Here is an 18,560-nt window from a genome sequence, read left to right as displayed (position 1 = left end):
TTGAGAATCCCTTGGATGGTAAGGAGTTCCAACCAGTCAATCCTAAAGGAAATCAGTCCTGAATATTCATTGGAAGGACTGATGCCGAAGCTGAAACTCCAACACTTTGGCCACCTGATGCAAAGAACTATTCATTTGAAAAGACCCTGATGCTGGGAAAGATTGAAGGCAGGAGGAGAAGGGGACAACAGAGGATGAAATGGTTGGATGGCATCACCGACTTAATGGACATGAGTTTGAGCAAGCTCCGGGAGCTGGTGATGGACAAGGAGGCCTGGCATGCTGCAGTCCATGAGGTCGCAAAGAGTCAGATACCACTGAGTGACTGAACTGAACTAAACTACAGAATAATTACCATCTGCCTCCACACTTGAATCCAGTTAGCTCAGCTGCTTCCTGCTATATTCCCCATGTACAAGGCTTCACCTTTTATGCTGGTTGTAGTCACAATATTTCCCCTACTGCCTCTGTGTTGATACACTGGACAGGACACAGTGGTCTAGACGTTTTGTCAAAATGTGATCAGAGAAATACCTCTATCAGAAACACTGAGATGCCTGTTAAACATGCACATTCTTGAGGCCTACAAAAGCGGATGGAAGAGGAGCTGAGAATCTGCACTACATATTAACATGCTCTCCAGATAATTGTTATGCTTAATAAAGTATAGTGCTACTGCAGTGGGCACTAATGAGAAGGCCAACTTCTTCAGTTCCTTGCTGGGTATTCCAGTTCTATTTTTGAGCCCAACCTTGAAACGGGGGACTTGCTGCCTCTTTTCAGTACTCACTGATGCTGTCTATACCCAGATAGCAGACTATCTATACCCAGATTCCTTGTCACTATTCTTCCCCTCTGAAATTATATCCTGCCCTTATAAACTTCCCTGGGTCCCCAGATCTGCTTCAATGGCCCACAGGTACCATGTTCCATGTACCTGGCTAAATTTCCTTTCCTCAGCTCCTAGCTATATCCAAGCACTTGGCCTACCTCAACAAGTAAAGCTTCTGTAGCTTTGTGCATCCTTATCTGGCTGACTTTGATTTAAAATGTTATTCTCAGTACAACAGACAATGATTATGAACTTACACGACATTTAGATGAATCCTGATCTTTCTATCATATAGGAATTTGAGAGGTGGTTCAGAGAACTTCAGTTCTATTTAGATACATCTTTCTTTTCTTACTTCTTCTTATGGAAAATTTCATATACTCAGAAGAGTATAGAACAGCATCTAGTAAACCCCATCATTCAACGTTCTACCTTCTAAATCCCAGCAATTGTATTATTTTGCCCATTTTTATCTATGTGAATATCTTAAATTTAGTCTCATTATTAAAAAATAAAGGGCTACTCCAATATTTTTACCCACCAAATACCTGTTTTGCCATACCTACTGCTACGGCAAGTGAAAGTGGTAGTTGCTCAGCTGTGTCCGCCAGGCTCCTCTGTCCATGGGATTCTCCAGGCAAAGAATATTGGAGTAGGTTGCTATTTCCTTCTCCAGGGGATCTTCTCAACCCAGGGATCGAAGCCAGGTTTCCTGCATTGCAGACAGACTGTTTACTGTCTGAGCTACCTGGGAAGCCCAACCTTCCCTTTAACTAACTGCCCTAAATATACCTGAAATGAAGACTTTCCTGGTGGCTCAGACAGTAAAGAATCCGCCTAAAGTGCAGGAGACCCAGGTTCAATCCCTGGATCGGGAAGATCCCCTGCACAAAGGAATGGCTACATAGTCCATGGGGTCGCAAAGAGTAGCACAAAACTGAGCAACTAACACTGCTTGAAACAAGTCTTATTTTATTCTTCTCTTTTTTTTCTTTTCTCCTATCCTACTCCAGGCAACCTTATTCATTCTATCTCCAGAATATTCCTTGAATATCTTTCCTTCTTTCCATATTGACTGCCCTGGCTTAAGCCCACACAGCTTCTTGCCTAGACTATTACATAGCCTTCAGGTAGCTTCCTTGACTGTTTGCTCTGTGTTCCTAGTCTAATCCACTCTAAGTCAAATAACTAAAGTGGTCTTCTAATTTTCTTTGCTGTATTGCCCCCAGTAGGAATCAGATTCAGATGTAAAGTATAGACCTTTCAGAAAAAAGTACTCCCATGTGTTTATATTGAATGGAGGCCATGGACTTCAGATTTTAAAAAATTTTACACTCTGCAAAAACAGAAAATTAAATTAAAAAAATAGCATCTAAAAACACCAAACACCTAGGAATATGTCTACCAAAGGGTGTAAAAGACCCCCAAAGAGAAATTACAGATCCCCAAAATAGAAAGATATACCATTTTCATGGATTATAAAACTCAATAATGTTAAGATCTCAATTCTCCCCAAACTTACATACAGATTCAGTGAAATTCCAATGAAAGTCACAGGAGGACGTTTTGGATATTATGTTGATTCCAATATAGATGGACATGCAAAAGCGGAGGGACATTCCATATCCAGTATCAAGAACTGGTATAAAAATAGAGTAATTAAGGAAGTGTGATACTGGCACAAGGATAAATAGACCATTGGAGCAGAAAAGTCCTGGAAACAGCCCACACACATATAGAGACAGGTAATATATGACAAAAGTAACTCTGCAATGCAACAGAGGAAAAACAAAACAAAACAGAATTCTGTCTTCTACCTCATACCAACCACAAGAATTCCAGACAGACTGTAGATCTAAATGTAAAAGGTAAAATAAAGCATTTCAGGGTCTTGAAAAGGTATTTGTAGACCCATGTTCATGGCAGCATTATTCACAGATAGCCAAAGGGTGAAAGTATCCCAAGTATTTGACAAAAGATAAATGGACAAACAAAATGTGATGTATACATACAATAGAATATTATTCAGCCTTAAAAAGGAAGGAAATTCTGACACATGCCTTAACATGTATGATATAATGCTAAGAAAAACAAACCAGTCACAAAAAGGCAAATACTGCATGATTCCACATAAATGAGGTATCTAGAATAGTGAAATTTACAGAAACAAAGTAGAATGGTGATTGCCACAAACTGGAGGAAAGGGAATGGAGAGCTGTTTAATGGGTACAGAGTGTCAGTTTTGCAAAATGAAAAATCTATTCAGTTTAGTTAGGTTCATAGGATGGGATGGTGGAATCTGCAGTGACCTACAGAAGGATGTCAGAAGCCCAGCAAGATAAAGAAAATGTCTACACAGGAATATGGCAGCCTTGGTAGCCCTGCACAGGGTGCTAGAGTCCAAATGGAGTGAGGAGAACAACTCAGTGCACAGTACCAGAGCCTGAAATCAGAAAGGTGTTCAAACAGGGAGCTAGGGACAGCAGCCTAATATAGGATTTTGGAGCCTGATAAGGTAAGGATGGCATTCACATGATGGGTGTCAGTAACAGCAGCAACAGAAGAGATTGGTCACATACAGAGGAGATTAGGAAAATATGTTGAGGATAATGAGAGCCAACTTACTAGCATAAAAGGGAGTTACAATTATAGAAAGGAAATTATTGAATGAACCCTGTTGTGTTAGACTAAATTTGGAGATATCCATGTGAATTCGTGGTTTTAAATAAATATATAGATAAAATTTAAAAAGCAATATAAATGTGTGTGCACATGTGTGTGTATGCATCTTTACACATACATATATTCCCTACCTCTGTCCAGTGAGAGGACTTGGAAGCAGTGACATTCCCACAGCAGTGTATATACCTAACACCCAGACACTGACTTCTGTATATCATTCTCTACTAAAAGAAACCAGGGGGAAAAAAGAGAGAGAGAGAGAGAGAAAACGCTGATTTCACGGCTGGGGCAAAAAAAAGTACAAGGTAAGCCTAAAATATCTTATATCAGAAAACAATGACATGCTCAAAGAATGATAGAATTACATCAAAAAGACAAAGAAAACAGTTTGAAAGCACTCTCACTGGCCAAACAGGGAACAATTTGTCAAAAGAAATAATGACAGTATTATAACCCATCAAATAAAACAAGAATTCATAAACCCATTCTGTTGGAAATAGGTTGAAAATCTGATGAAGAATAAGATAGTTACATGGTTTCAAAGTACTTTTCCCATAATATACTTACTATAAAGAGAAAAACATCTTTAAAGAAGAAACTGGCAGAAGCCACTTTAATCAAGTAAAAAAAGTCACAAGACAAACAAACATTATGTGTCACCGGAAAGGAGGCAATCAGTAAAACAAAGCCAACACTTCTGTGGTATTTCTGACAGAAATACAGGACCCAAATTTAATCATAAGGAAACAGCATCAGATAAACCCAAATCGAGGGATCATTCTACAAAATGGCCTATAATCTTCAAAAGCGCCACAGTCATGGCAGGTAAAGAAGACAGGAACTGTTCCAAGACTGAAGGAGACTAAGACATGACAACTAAATTCAATATGTGATTCTGGATTAGATCCTTTTGTTACAAAGAACATTATTAGAATAACTGGCAAAGTTTGAATGGAGTCTAAGGGGTTAGATCTGCAATTAATTCAGAAATACATTAATTTCCGAATTTTGATGGCTGTGTTATAAAGAATGTCCTTGTTTGCAGAAAACATACATTAAGCATTTGGTGATAATGTGACAACTTACTCTCAAATGGTTCAGGAAAAAATGTCATTTGTGTTGTACTTTAAACTCTTCTGTAATTCTGAGTTGATTCAAAATAAAAAATTAGGAGAAAGAGAATGAACTGCAATGGTAGTTAGCAAACACTAAAAATAAAGATAGTGATATTATATGTATGTATACATATATGGAGTGTGTATACACACACTCCAATTAGGGTAACTATCAAATATGTATTAGTTTGCCGTGTGTGCGTGTGTGTGTGTGTTCGCACATGCGTACACTTAGTCGCTCAGTTGTGTCTGACTCTTTGTGACCCCATGGACTGTAGTTCACAGCTCTGTCCATGGGACTTTTTGAGCAAGAATAATGGAGTGTGTTGCCATTTCCCCCTCCTGGGGATCTTCCCAACCCAGGATTGAACCAGTGTCTCCTGCACTGCAGGCAGATTCTCTGACCGCTGAGCCATCAGGGAAGCCCCACTAGTTCACCATGGCTGCAGTAAAACATTACCACACACTGAGTGGCTTAAAGCAACAGTAATTTTTGACGGTCCTATAGTTTTGGTCTGAAATGGGTCTCTGAGCCCAAAATCAAGGCCTCAGCAGGCCTATGTTCTTGTCTGGAGGCTTAGTTTATCCTTTCCTGCTTCAAGAGGCTGCTCACATTCCTTGGCTCATGGTTCTCTTACCCCCTCTTCAAAATCAGCAGCAATGGATTGTGTTCTCACATATCATCACTCTGACCTCTTCTTTAGCCTCCCTCTTACATATTTAGGGTCCCTTGTGATTACACTGGGTCCAATCTGGATTATCCAGGATAATCTCCCTGTTTTAAAGTCAGCTGAGGGACTTCCCTGGCAGTCCAGTGGTTAAGACTCTTCCACTGCAGGTGGGGGCACAGGTTGGATCCCTGGTCGACGAACTGAACTAAGATCCCGCATGCCACGTGGTATTGCAAAAAAATTAAGTCAGCTGATTAGCAACCAAATTTCATCTGTTAAATCCCCTTTGCCCTGTAATTTAACGTATTCACAGGTTCTTGGGATTCAACTGTTGTGTATGGGGGCTCAGGGGATGGGGCATTATTCTCCCTACCTCAAAGAGTTTCCTTTACTCTGAGATTATGTGTTTTCTATTTCTATGACATTAAAAGCTCCTTTTTTCATTTATAAAATGACAGTGCTAACAGTGGGGTGCAACTTTTTCAAGCACTGGTGGGACAGCAGAAAAAATTGGTAATTCTGTGAATCCTGTGTAGGTATTTTGTAGTCACAAAATCTTGCGACTTTTTTTTTTTACTGATTTCTTAAATCAAAAAATTTGAAGACAAAATACACTGTTTTCCCACAAAAGAACCATATATTTGATGAAAGATCTGTACTGTATTTTCCAGAATATAGGGAACAGATCAATAAGAAAAAGGCAATTAAAAAATAAAAAGAAAGACCAAGCCCTGAATAGACCCAAAAGAGGATATCTAAACAGTCAATAAATGTAAAAATGTTAAGAACCTTCTTAAGTAGTTTTTTAGGTACTTGATTACAGTAGCTATTAAGGAAATGCAAATTAAAAGTCTGACAGTATCATTCACCTACTAGTATGGCTGAAGTGAAGAGAGACAATAGCAAGTGAATGTTACAAGAATGTACAGCAACTGGAACTGTCATATGGTGGTGGTGGTGCTGCTGCTGCTGTGAAGTCGCTTCAGTCGTGTCTGACTGTGCGACCCCATAGACGGCAGCCCACCAGGCTCCCTCGTCCCTGGGATTCTCCAGGCAAGAACACTGGAGTGGGTTGCCATTTCCTTCTCCAATGCATAAAAGTGAAAGGTGAAAGTGAAATCGCTCAGTCGTGTCTGACTCCTAGCGACCCCATGGACTGTAGCCCACCAGGCTCCTCCATCCATGGGATTTTCCAGGCAAGAGTACTGGAGTGGGTTGCCATTGCCTTCTCCGATGTGGTGCTGCAGAAAGTATTAAATGAAAAAAACTCACAGAATCTATTAAAGATAAAAATACCCTATGACCCAGCAATTCCACTTCTAGGTATATACCCAACAGAAATATGTACATATTTTCAAGAAAAGACATGTACAAGATTACTCACAGTAGCCAAAAACTGGAAATAACCCAAACGTCCATCAACAAGAGAATGGCTAAATAACTGAACTGAATTAACACATCAGAGTACTACACAGCAACAAGAATGAACATACACTTACAGTAACCTGAATGAATCTCCTTATGAGGGACAAAAGATGCCAGACTAGTATATACACTGGAAAGATTCTACTTCTATGAAGTTAAATATCAGTAAAGGCAAAAACTAATCTATAGGTGTTAGATAATTGTTATGCAGAAGTGACCACTGTGTAAAAATTCAATGGACTGTATACCTATGATTTGTTTAAAAAGTATATTTATTTTACTTCAGTAAAACCTTATACAGACATATACCAAGTACACTAGAATGTTATTCTTGAATACAAACTGGATTCAATCTAAACTCCCTAGCCTCCCAGTCTATCTTTGCCTTCTTGTCTGCTATGCACCTTATGTTCAAATCATGTGTATCTACTCATTGTGCTGACCATCTCCTGATCTTCTGGCCTTTACCCAAACTAATCCCTGTTCTTGGAACAGCCACTTCAGAAACAAGTCTGCAAAATCTATATATTTCACAAGACCCAATATGAAGCTTTCTTCTTCAAACCTTCCAAAGCTCTTTCCAGTTAAGGCTAATTTCCCCTCCCTTAAATTCTATAGCACTTTGCACCTCTACTTTGGCACTTACCAAAGTCTGCCTTAAGAGAGATTTATAAATGGCTGTCTTCTCAACCAACTGTGAAGTTCTAGAGAAGACAGAAGTTTTACTTAACTTTGTGTCTTCATCTCCTCCTGCCCCCATAACCGCCTCCCTCCACACGTAACATAATGTTTTGCACTCAGATTATGTTTATATTTTTATCAAATCATGGTGCAGGCCAACTGCCATGGCCTCATTTCCAGTTGTCCACTAATTTTGCCAAGTACTTCTGAACAGGAAAATGCAGTGCTCCAACACAATTGAGAACCACAGAGCTAAACTTCCAGTGAAAACTTTAGATATATACAGCAGTTTAAGTAATATAATTTATCAATTGTGTTAACATTATTCATGGCAGTTTACAATTTAAAATGAACTTGGGAGGATGGAATGGGAGAGAGAAAGATCCTTTTTAAATAGGCAAGTCTAATAGTTAAGACTTTTCAGTTAACAAAATGAGGTGAGTGAGATGTCTATTCAAGCCATCACTGCCAGTCCACTGGCCAGTATACCTGCTACACTGCACTCCATGACCAAGTGCAGGTCTTCATTTGGGGTACTTGTTTTATAAATATATACATTTTTAAAAGTTTAAACATAAACATTAAATATATTAAATTTTAATTTATCTGATTAAAAACAATACATACTCACTTTCAAAAATGTAGAAAACATTAAGGAACATAGGAAAAAGAAAAACCACCCAAGTAATGCTTTTTAATCCACCATTTCACAAGTAACCACATTAACAGTTTAGTGCCATACTTCCTGAGAGGTACAAGGATTTATGCATCCATGCTGCAAAAACATTATCCACACGCTACAATTCTGTTTCCATAATTTTTCAGAGAAGACCTGAAAGTCTCCCAGACATCAGAAAATATCCTTGCAGCCCTAAGTTTAGGTGCAGAGAAGGGGTTATTAAGACCTCTAAACCTAACACCAAGGGAGTTGCTAAGGCACTATGTATGACCTTGGTTCAAATTCTGTTACAGTTCAACTTCTGTTACAAATGCTGTTGGAGACACATCAACCTTATCTTTCCCAAGTACAGAAAAATATTATTGTGATATTGATGAACTTTTCAGGTTATCACTGTGGATTAAAGTCAAGATTCTGATTATTTCTTTAACACCTCTTTTTCTACACAACATAATACAGAGAGACATGCTGCATTAGGTGTCATTCAGCAACCAAAATGAGAAAGTCAGAATAGCACCCACACAGTAGTAAGAGTAAGCATTTTACCATTCTTCTACAAATTGAGTATATTAGATTATTATAGATTATTATTACTAGAGTAGATTACTGTGCAAGTTGCTCTCTCTTCCACTCCTTCTATGGGCAGCATATACTTTCCCATCTCCTCACTTGACCTTGTAACTTACTTTGGTTAACGGAATATCAGCAGGTACCATACAACCAATGATTGAAAGGAATCTGAACCAGTGGTCTTGCTCTCTTGCGTCTCTACTATAGCTATGAGGACAGCTCAGCCTGGGAAGTCACTGTCTCTTCAGTCTCAGTCTCAGAAAAATATGTGAAACAGTCCTGAGTGAGCAGCCAAATCCAGAGAAACCCAACAAAATTCAGCCTATGTCATCCAATGTTCAGCAAACCCACATGTTCTTGAGAATAAATATCTATCATTATACTGCCGTGACATATTGTGGGGTTTTATCACTCAGCAATAGCCAATCGATACAATGATACTGTGGCAACTTCATTTCCTAATAGTTCAAATCATTAGAAAATGTGTATATAAATCTGGACAGTAATTCTCCACTCTGGCCCATTTGGCCAGCAAAGAAATATGCCATCATATTCCACTGTTTCTCTGAGCCTCAAGGATGAAATACAGTGTAGGTCTCAAGTCAGACTGCCAGGATTTGATCTCAGGCTTCTTGCTAAGCAGAGTGACTTTGCACAAGTTACTTAACCTCTCTGGAATCAGTTTCCTTATCCAAATATGGGAGCAACAATAATACTGAATCTATCTTACAGAATTATTGGGAGGATTAAATTAAACAACAGTATATGTAAAGAATTTAGCATAGTAGTAAACACTAAACTAGTAAAACTAGTAAACACTAAATAAATACATATTAGCTATTCATGGCTGATCATATTTTTCAAAAACAAAGAAAAATAAATAAACAAAACCCTCCCACCTTCTACCGTGTTTATCCTATAATTGACACAGACAGAATCAGGTCACAAGCCTGGGAATAGGAAAACAAGTGTACCTGAAAGGAGAGCCAAATCTCAGAAAGGAGAAAGAAATCAAGAAGAAATTCCAACTCAGTTCTGTGACTTTTGCTCCTCTGCTCCACATCCCCACCCTGGCCACGTAAAAAGGCAATCCAGGAACCATGGTGGTTAGTGCCCCAGAGAACAAATCACATTCTTAGTTCAACATTACTCTCAGTATCTAGTCCACTGTTGCTATCTCTGAGTCTTGTATAAAATGTTCTAGCTTAGTTTCAATCAGACTTCGGAAAACTAAAGGAAATTATCCAACGATAATTCCCTCGGCACAAGGTGAATCTAGAATACTAGTTGAAGTGGTAAGATCAGGTGGACCCTTCCCATAGAGATGGTCTCCCTCCTCCACTGCTGATGTTAGGATGATGAATTTGATTTATTAAGAAGGCAGTTTTCTTTATAGTGACCAAGACTGTTAAACACTGGCAAATATTTTCTACTTCATCCACAATGAATTCTTATTATAAACATTTAGAAAGCACTTTCACACTGTATTAAAATATTGCTAGAAAGCACATGGTATCTCAAATATTTTAATACCACAAAGATCATTTTTTCTTTATTCATTCTTTTTGTAAGTTGTAATGCCATTTACCACAAGTAATTTTATCTATACATGATCAAGATCTTACATCATGTCTCATCTCCCTCTAGAAAGGGAAAAAAATTCTTAAATGCTTCCTTCTTTAAGGATTTAAACAATACATAAATAATATAGAATAATAAGTAGTCTCCTTTGAAAGTTCACTTTCTAATTTAGCAATAAAAATTTTCTGGCAATCATTCAAAGTAGAATTTTTACTCCACATTTAATAATTCACTTCCAGTAACTTACTACATCTATCACAAACATGAATCAAGAAAATGAACACAAAGAATTATCATTAATTTGTAATTTCATACTCCAATGCCTATATAAGAGTATTCAGAAAAGAAACTGAAGGCTAATTTAAATTGAACACAGGTAAGAATCCACTTGCCAATGCAAGTGACACAGCAGATGCGAGCTTGATCCCTAGGCCAAGAAGATCCTCATTCCAGTCTTCTTTCCTGGAAAATTTCATGGACAGAAAAGACTGGTGGGCTGAAGTCCATGGGGTCGCAAAGAGTTGCTGAGCATGTATGCAAGAGATATTAATATACAGAAACTCTGACAAACTAAGAACTAGCTTCAAATGTTATCCAATCAGCTGGTAATCAATCTCACTGATTTAAAGAAAAGTCCATCACAGTGAAAAATCTGAATACTTATTTTAAAATGCAATTTCTTGTTTTTAGATATATATGGTTCTCAAGCAAATAAAAGTTCCTGAATCATATCAACTCATCCAGTATTATCTCTACAGTAACATTATTAAGACAAGTTATGCAGGAGATCACGATAGTTTTTTAAGAAGCTTATCTCAAAAATGAGATGTCTCCAAAGCATTCCAAGTGTTAATAGCCACAAATGTGGCTGATCCCATCTGTTTTTTCAGCCTGAGCGTCCAACTAGAACAGCATCTATGGTAGCCAGTCTCAAAAGGTCCTGGCCCCCAGAAATTTCCCTCTCTCTGTTCATGCATGCTACTCTTTTTGTCTACAGGGAGAGATTATTTTCCCTCCCTCTGACTCTGGGCCGGCTTTTACTGTCTCTGACCAAGAGCAACATTCTCAACTTCCAAACCTAGGACTTAAGAAAATTGGCTGGCTTCTTTCTTATCTCCTGGAATGCTCCCCTTCTTAGAACCCAGACACCATGCTTTAAGGAAATCCAAAAGAAGGCCATGTGGAGAAAGGAGGACAAGAAGGCCTTATTGCTAGCTGAACTCACAGACAGTGGCTGGCCGTGAGAAACTGGCCATTTTGGGCCAGCCATGAGAGATTGTGGCCATTTTGAACATTCCAGCCAACACTAGGCAAAACAGAAAATGCACCAATCAACGAAAGATTTATGTTTGTTACACAGCAAGTTAACCTTTACACTGTTTCACTTATCTATCAATAAAAAAACTATTTTATACATCCTGAAATTATTTCATCCATGTGTCGAATTTTCCTAGTTCTAAGATCCTGAGACCAGTTTATCCTGTCCATTTAAAAATAAATTTCAAATCCATCCCTCAACTTGTCATATAAATAGATAAAATACAGACGGAGAGACAGATATAGATATAGTACAGATATTCAAAGACAAAGTTTAAGTCTAGACCATGTATGAATTATGGTCAAATCTGAATCGGTCTCACTGATAAGGTTTTATTATAAAAATTAATCAAATTACTACATCAATCCAGTAATGAGCAAAACTCATAAAATATCCATTTCATGCTATTTTAAACAAAATTTTATATTTTCTTAAACTGTAGAAATCAGGGCATCCTATACAAAAATTGCCATTCACACCTCAGAATTGAGGGAAAGGATAAGGACGAAATAAAGCCAAATACTATATAAAAATTTCAATATGATTAAAAGGATAGTCTTTTCCATGTGTACTGTGCATTAATTACCAGGTGCAAGCACAAATAAAGTATCTTCCTATCTCAAATGACTAAGTAAACAAACATAACAGGGTAAATGGGACCAAAGGCAGGTTGTGACTTAAATTCATAATAAGACTGTTACTGAGGTGAAAAGGGCTTCCCTGGTGGCTCAGACGGTAAAGGATGCACCTGCAATGCGGGAGACCTGGGTTCAATCCCTGGGTTGAGAAGATCCCCTGGAGAAGGAAATGGCAACCCACTTCAGAATTCTTGCCTGGAGAATCCCCATGGACAGAGGAACCTGGCGGGCTATAATCCAAGGGGTCTCAAAGAATCAGATACAACTGAGCAACTAAGCACAGCACTGAGCTGAAAAAGAATGCCAAATCTTTAACTCTCCATTCTGTTGCAGTTATTAAGGTGTCATTCTTGGTGACCCTTTTCCAGCTGGCCTTCTCGCAAACAGCAGCCATAACAGCAGGCAAGGTCAAAAACGAAAGTAACTAAAATTGAAGAAAAATTGGTTTCTCCTTATGGAAACTGACTCAACATTTAATAACGTGTGGTGTCCCAAAAGCTTCAAACTACTCATGGCCATCTCTAGCTCCAACTTTAACTCAATCAGGAGACCATTATCAAAACAACTCACTGGTACAAAGTAGAGATCAATTGGTTGAAAATGTTCCTAGGCTGAGGTCTATCAGGGAGTAAAGAAGATGATCTCATAAGGTCCCTTTATGATCTGTTAAAACCACATTATTGCATAAATCTGACACGTGTCAAGATTAGGACAAAACAAAAATAAGCAGCTGTCACTTTTCTTACTTAAATCTAGAAGCTGGCTTGTACACACAAAGCAACTTCGTCTCACTTCTGAAGTCCAAAACAATTCTGAAGCCTCTTAATATTTTAGAATTTCAACAGTGGGCAGAAACTCAAGAACTTTCTTCAGGTCTAATAGTATTCTGTTAAAGATACACTTGAACTTTAGTTAGGCGTTTTAGAAAGCACTAATACAAAATAAATAAAGTTACAGTAAATTTGACCAGACTCTTAAATTATATTCTTGTAAATGCAGCAGTTTAAAGCCTAAATTCAATTAGGTTAGTGTCCATGGTTTGTTTAGATTTGTTTTGGTATCTAAGGCCAAGGAGACAAAACAACAACTATCTAACAAAAGAAATAAAGATTTGGAGTGACAGGTTACAATTACTTCTGAAAAAGCAAATAGACTGTAAAATAATATCAATGGTCCCTATGGACACCAGTTAAGACAGAAAGAAGTCTATGCATCCCATCATTCTTTAGCTGTAACCACGAAGTCTGGTTTTATATCTGGGATATACAAATGAAGCATCAGATTAAATGCATCAAATAGCTATACACATTTGCTAAACATACACATATCAAAAAAAGAAAACCATGATACAAAGTTAAAGAACTAGACTCCAAAGGATTGAAACACACCCACAAAATTCAAGTTCATACTGTGCTTCAACCTAAAAGTCCTAAGTAACTACTAACCCTGACATTTCCTATTATTCTCCACCATCTGCATTACCCCTTTTATCTCCTGAATTTCTCCAGTGATCTTATTACTTCTTATGGGTCTTTGGATGCTAATCTGCATAGCCTTTCCATTCCCAGAAAGTGATACTGCACCTGATCTCCACATTTTACTGTCTCTACGATATCGCATCAAGTTTTGTTTTACACTATTAGATATTAATTTTGCCCCTGATTTCCTGTACCTAGGTTTCCCTAACCAGTGAACCTCTTCTGTCTTCTTTCAAACTAGAGGATGTATACCCTTTCCTGATACCTGTAACTCTGGCATCTATTCAACCTCTTCCCTTTCCCAAAGACTGTCATCACAGCGCGAGATCCCCGTCCCCAGTCCTTTCCTTCCTAAGTAAGGCCTAGTTCTTTCCAGAGTTTGCCAACATTAGTTTGTTTGGCCAAGCTGGGATTGTACCCTGAAGGCTATCTCTCCCACCTCACTCTACAAGACTGTAAGTCTCCCACCAGTCCTCTTTCTGCTCTACCTTAGATCCATCCACATCCAGCCTTGCCCGTTTTTCCCACCCTCCTCCCACTCCCAGTATCTTTCCTCCCACTGTCCAGCGTTCCCCTTCCCTACTACTGAATGCACCTCTTCTCCAGGGCCTCACCCGTAACCCTCACACCGGCAAGGCCCTGCCAGCGGCCTCACGGCGTCTCTCCTCCTCGCCTCCTCAGCTCTTCAGTAACTGTCCCTAAGCCCCTTACTCTCCAGGGCCCCGCGCGCCCCAGAGACCCCTCCCCGATTAAGCTCCCGCTGTCACTTGGCCTCTCATCCACAAGATGGCGGAGCTGCTGCCCCCACCCCCGGGTCCTCTCCGCAACCCCTCCTACCTCCCAGAAGCTCCCGTCCCGTCCCTCCAGCCGCCCCCGCCGCCGGCCTCGGCCCAGGGTCTCGCTGCGCCCTCCTCCAACGGGCAGGCAGCCCAGGCCCGAGCCTCAGAGACGCCGCCAACGCACCGCCTGCACAGTTCCCCGGCCTGCACCTTCTCCTCACCATAAACTTGAGCGCTTTTTCCTGCAGCACCGCCTCGGCCGGGTCCATAATCGCCAGGGGCCACTGGGTCTGCACTCCGCCGGGGCCGCCCCCTTGATGCCAGGCCGCAGCCAACGCAGCGCCCGGATCCCGCCTCCTCTTCCTTTCCTCCGCCCTCTTACCTCTCAGGCACTGACAGGGGGGCCAAGGAGGACAAGGTGTCCTTTGCGCATGCGTGTTGCCCGCTGGCTCACGGGATTTGTGGTTCTGGAGCTTCCTGAAGCAAAAAAGTGACGCCACACTACGAACTGCAACTCCCGCAGTTCACTGCGGTAGTGTCGCGGTGTCTCCCAAGCCAAATCTAGACGACTGACCGTCAAGTAGAGAAAATCAGCGTATGGGAATCGTAGTTTGCGGCCTGTAGAGCTGAGAAACGGGAGGGGCATCGCTGTCTCCGTGGTTACCGAGCGACGCCAGTGGCGACTTGCCCGGCAATTGATATCAAGATGGCGACCGGCGCCTCACCTGTAGCCCAAATACTGGAAAAAGCTGTGAGAGGGCAGAGACGCTAGGGCCTCCCTAACTGTTGTTATAGAGAACTGACGCCCCCCAAATTCCTATGTCTGGCGTCTGAAGGACGGATTTCGACTGGGACGCCTGGCCTATGGGCACCTAGCAGTAGCTTCATGCTGAAATGCAGAGTTTCAAGGTCTTTCTAAGTCATCGCGCCACACTTCCACCTTATTCTAACCCACTATAAGTCAGGGTCTAATAGAACTCGACTCAGAATATTCTCGGGTGTTTAGCACTCAGAAGCCATGGCCGGCTACTGCTAACCCTGAGATGTAAGCCCTGCATTCAGGGTTAAATGGGTACTTCCAAAAGGTCTTTAATGGTGGGATATAATGGCCATCCAGCAAATAAAGCATGTAGTATTTAGTTTGGCCTTAAAGGGGACTGTACGAATTTATTTTGGAAATCAGCTTACCGTAAAATGCGAAAACACTAGGGTTGTGCTAAAAGTGACAGGCTTGTACAAAATACCTGAGTTTATAAAATAAGGAAATAGCTTTTCGTTTATAGGGAAATCTTCCACTGTATATTTTATTCATTTGTTCATTCAACAAACAGCACATATAACCGTGTGCAGATAATTGTGCCCAAGAGATGGGGATTCAATAGTGAACACAATAGTCCTGCTCTCATGGAACTTACATTTCTAGTATGTCGATACTTTGTCCTACTCATCTCTATGTTCTCAGAACTCAGCACATTACCTAATATATAATAAAGTTAATTAAAAGTTATACTCTTGAATTTTTTTTTAAGGGACTTCCCTGGTGGTCCAGTGGCTAAGACTCCCTACTCCCAGTGCACTGAGCCCAGTTTCCATCCCTGGTCAGGGAACTAGATCCTAAATGCCCCAACTGAGAGTTCACATGCTGTAACCAAAATCAAAAATTCCAGGTGCCGCAACTAAGACCCAGTGCAGGCAAATAAATGAATAAATTTTTTAAAAAATTTAAGTTCTACTAGTACTACTATTGCAAAATGAAGACTCAAAATTCATTCATGTGAAAACTACCTGCAACTTTTCATAGGCAGTATGTGATATGGTTGCCAAAAAAGCTAAAGTTTAAAAGTTAGGCAGCTTGAAGAGAGTAGTGTCTGGGGAATACAGTTTTATGGTTTTACTCTGTTTTGAATCACTAACACCACACCTGGAGCACTTTGTTCAGTTATGGGCACCATGTTCTGTAAACATCTTATGCAGGAGCACAGCCAAGGACAAGATAACCGAAAGAGAAAATATTGATAAATGACTACTCTGAAAAAAAGAGCACTTGAGAATAACATGGCAAATAAATTCAAGTATTTTAAAGTATTGAAAGGCATATGTATATAGCTCTATAGGGTAAAGTAGGACCACTGGATGGGATAATAATAGTGATGCTGGTGATGATGATAACAGCTGTCACTTTATTAGCTCTTTGTGACTAGGTATCTCATATTCATAATTTATAATATAGAGTAACTTTGTAAAGCAGGTATTATTATCCCTAATTTACAGATGAAGTAAGTGAGACTGAGGAGATAAGTAACTTAATCAAGTCACCCAGCAAATTACATCATCAGGATTCTAACCCCATCTGCTTGACTGCAAGGCCTGTGCTATCTTCACTGAACTACACTGTAATGACACAAGACTCAGATTCACGCTTTCTAGTAATCAGAGCTGTCTTGACAAAGGAAACATAGAGGCAGGGTGACCATGTTGTCTGAAAATATAGAGGCAGGATTGTCTAGGAGAGTTCAGTTTGGGTGGGAGGTTAACATCCTTTACTGTAAAATTCTGTTGATAAGTCATTTGTTTTATTTTACTTTAGGTGTTAGTTACTCAGTTGTGTCTGACTCTTATGACCCCATGGACTGTAGCCTGCCAGGCTCCTCTGTTCGTGGAATTCTCCAGCAAGAATACTGGAGTGGGCAGCCATTCTCTTCTTCAGGTGACCTTTCCAAGCTAGAGATTGAACTCCAGGTCTTCTGCATTGCAGGCAGATTCTTTACCATCTGAGCCACCAGGGAAGCCTTTGTTATCCATAGAGTATGAAAATATTGCCCAATGAGATTGGCATTCTTTTGGTTTGTATGGTTTTTGCAGAATAGATATTGTTTTCCGTGTTAAATTTTAAATTCACAAAGGTAATATTGTTATGTGTCTCATTGTGTTTCTTTTTTTTTTTCATTGTGTTTCATACCTTCTTCACCTAGTACCTGTGGTTTTACAATCCATTTACATTGATATGTACATCAAACATGATGCTTCTGACTGAATAGTCTAATGGTGTGTATTCCCCACATTCTACCCATTCACTCTCCTAGCAAAGACTCCAGTTCCCAGGACTTCCCTGGTGGTCCAGTGGCTAAAGCTCCATGCTCCTAATGCAGCGGGTCTGGGTTTGATCCCTGGTCAAGGAACTGGATCCCACATGCCACAACGAAAGAATTTACATGCTTCAACTAAGACCCAGTGCAGCTAAATAAACAAATAAAAAGACTTCAGTTCCCAATAACACTGCAGTGATCAACTTCCTACATTCTTCCGTGAATGAGAATATATTTGGGAATACACACCTAAGACCGTATTTGCTGGTTCATAGGCTATTAAGGACATTTAATTGGGCTGCTGCTACTGCTGTTAAGTCACGTCAGTCGTGTCCAACTCTGTGCAACCCTATAGACAGCAGCCCACCAGGCTCCTGTCCCTGGGATTCTCCAGGAAAGAATACTAGAGTGGGTTGCCATTTTCTTCTCCAGTGCATGAAAGTGAAAAGTGAAAGTGAAGTCGTTCAGTCGTGTCTGAATCTTCGCAACCCCATGGACTGTAGCCTACCAGGCTCCTCCGTCCATGGGATTTCCCAGGCAAGAGTACTGGAGTGGGTTGCAATTGCCTTCTCCATTAATTGGGCTATGTAGAGCCAAACTGCAGTACAGAAACACCAGGACAGTGTACACCTCATCACACTACTCTGCCACACTCAGGGTTACCAAACTACCAGCTCCCCTTTTATTTTGCCAGTCTGTATATTTCACTTTGGGCAACCTCCAACCCACAAGGATCATGGCCCTTCATTAAACTACTCTGCTCCTCTAACCCTCTGCAGTCTGTACTTATAACACATAGCAGGACAGAGCTAGAAATATTCTACACATGTCTGTGCTTTCTGTTCATCCCATCGCCATTGCTCTCTCAATCCTAATTGCAAATAAGAGTCATTTGAGGAACTTTATAAAAAAATAATGGTACCCAAGCTTTACCCTTAATTTAATAAGTCTGTGGATGTGGAGAGCTGACTCATTGGAAAAGACCCTGATGCTGGGAAAAACTGAGGGTGGGAGAAGAAGGGGGC

The 18,560-nt window shown here is 40.1% G+C and overlaps 1 protein-coding gene across 3 annotated transcripts in view; it reads right to left on the bottom strand.

The window, feature by feature from the left end:
- BTRC (beta-transducin repeat containing E3 ubiquitin protein ligase) overlaps positions 1–14,794 on the bottom strand; it is a 182,240-nt gene extending 167,446 nt beyond the window's left edge. For 2 of the 3 annotated variants that reach the window (XM_052660780.1, XM_052660783.1), the window contains exon 1: positions 14,671–14,794. In XM_052660780.1, coding sequence (XP_052516740.1) covers positions 14,671–14,718 — 48 coding nt within the window. In that variant the 5' untranslated portion in view covers positions 14,719–14,794. Of the gene's footprint in view, positions 1–14,633; positions 14,644–14,670 lie in introns of those variants that run through there. The other variant, XM_052660782.1, reaches the window with a different exon arrangement.
- Positions 14,795–18,560: the final 3,766 nt, after the last annotated feature.

Source organism: Budorcas taxicolor, chromosome 23, assembly GCF_023091745.1.
Source record: "Budorcas taxicolor isolate Tak-1 chromosome 23, Takin1.1, whole genome shotgun sequence".
NCBI classification, from domain to species: domain Eukaryota; kingdom Metazoa; phylum Chordata; class Mammalia; order Artiodactyla; family Bovidae; genus Budorcas; species Budorcas taxicolor.
Note: the sequence above shows the minus strand (reverse complement) of the source record. Positions and strands in the feature narration are given on the sequence as shown.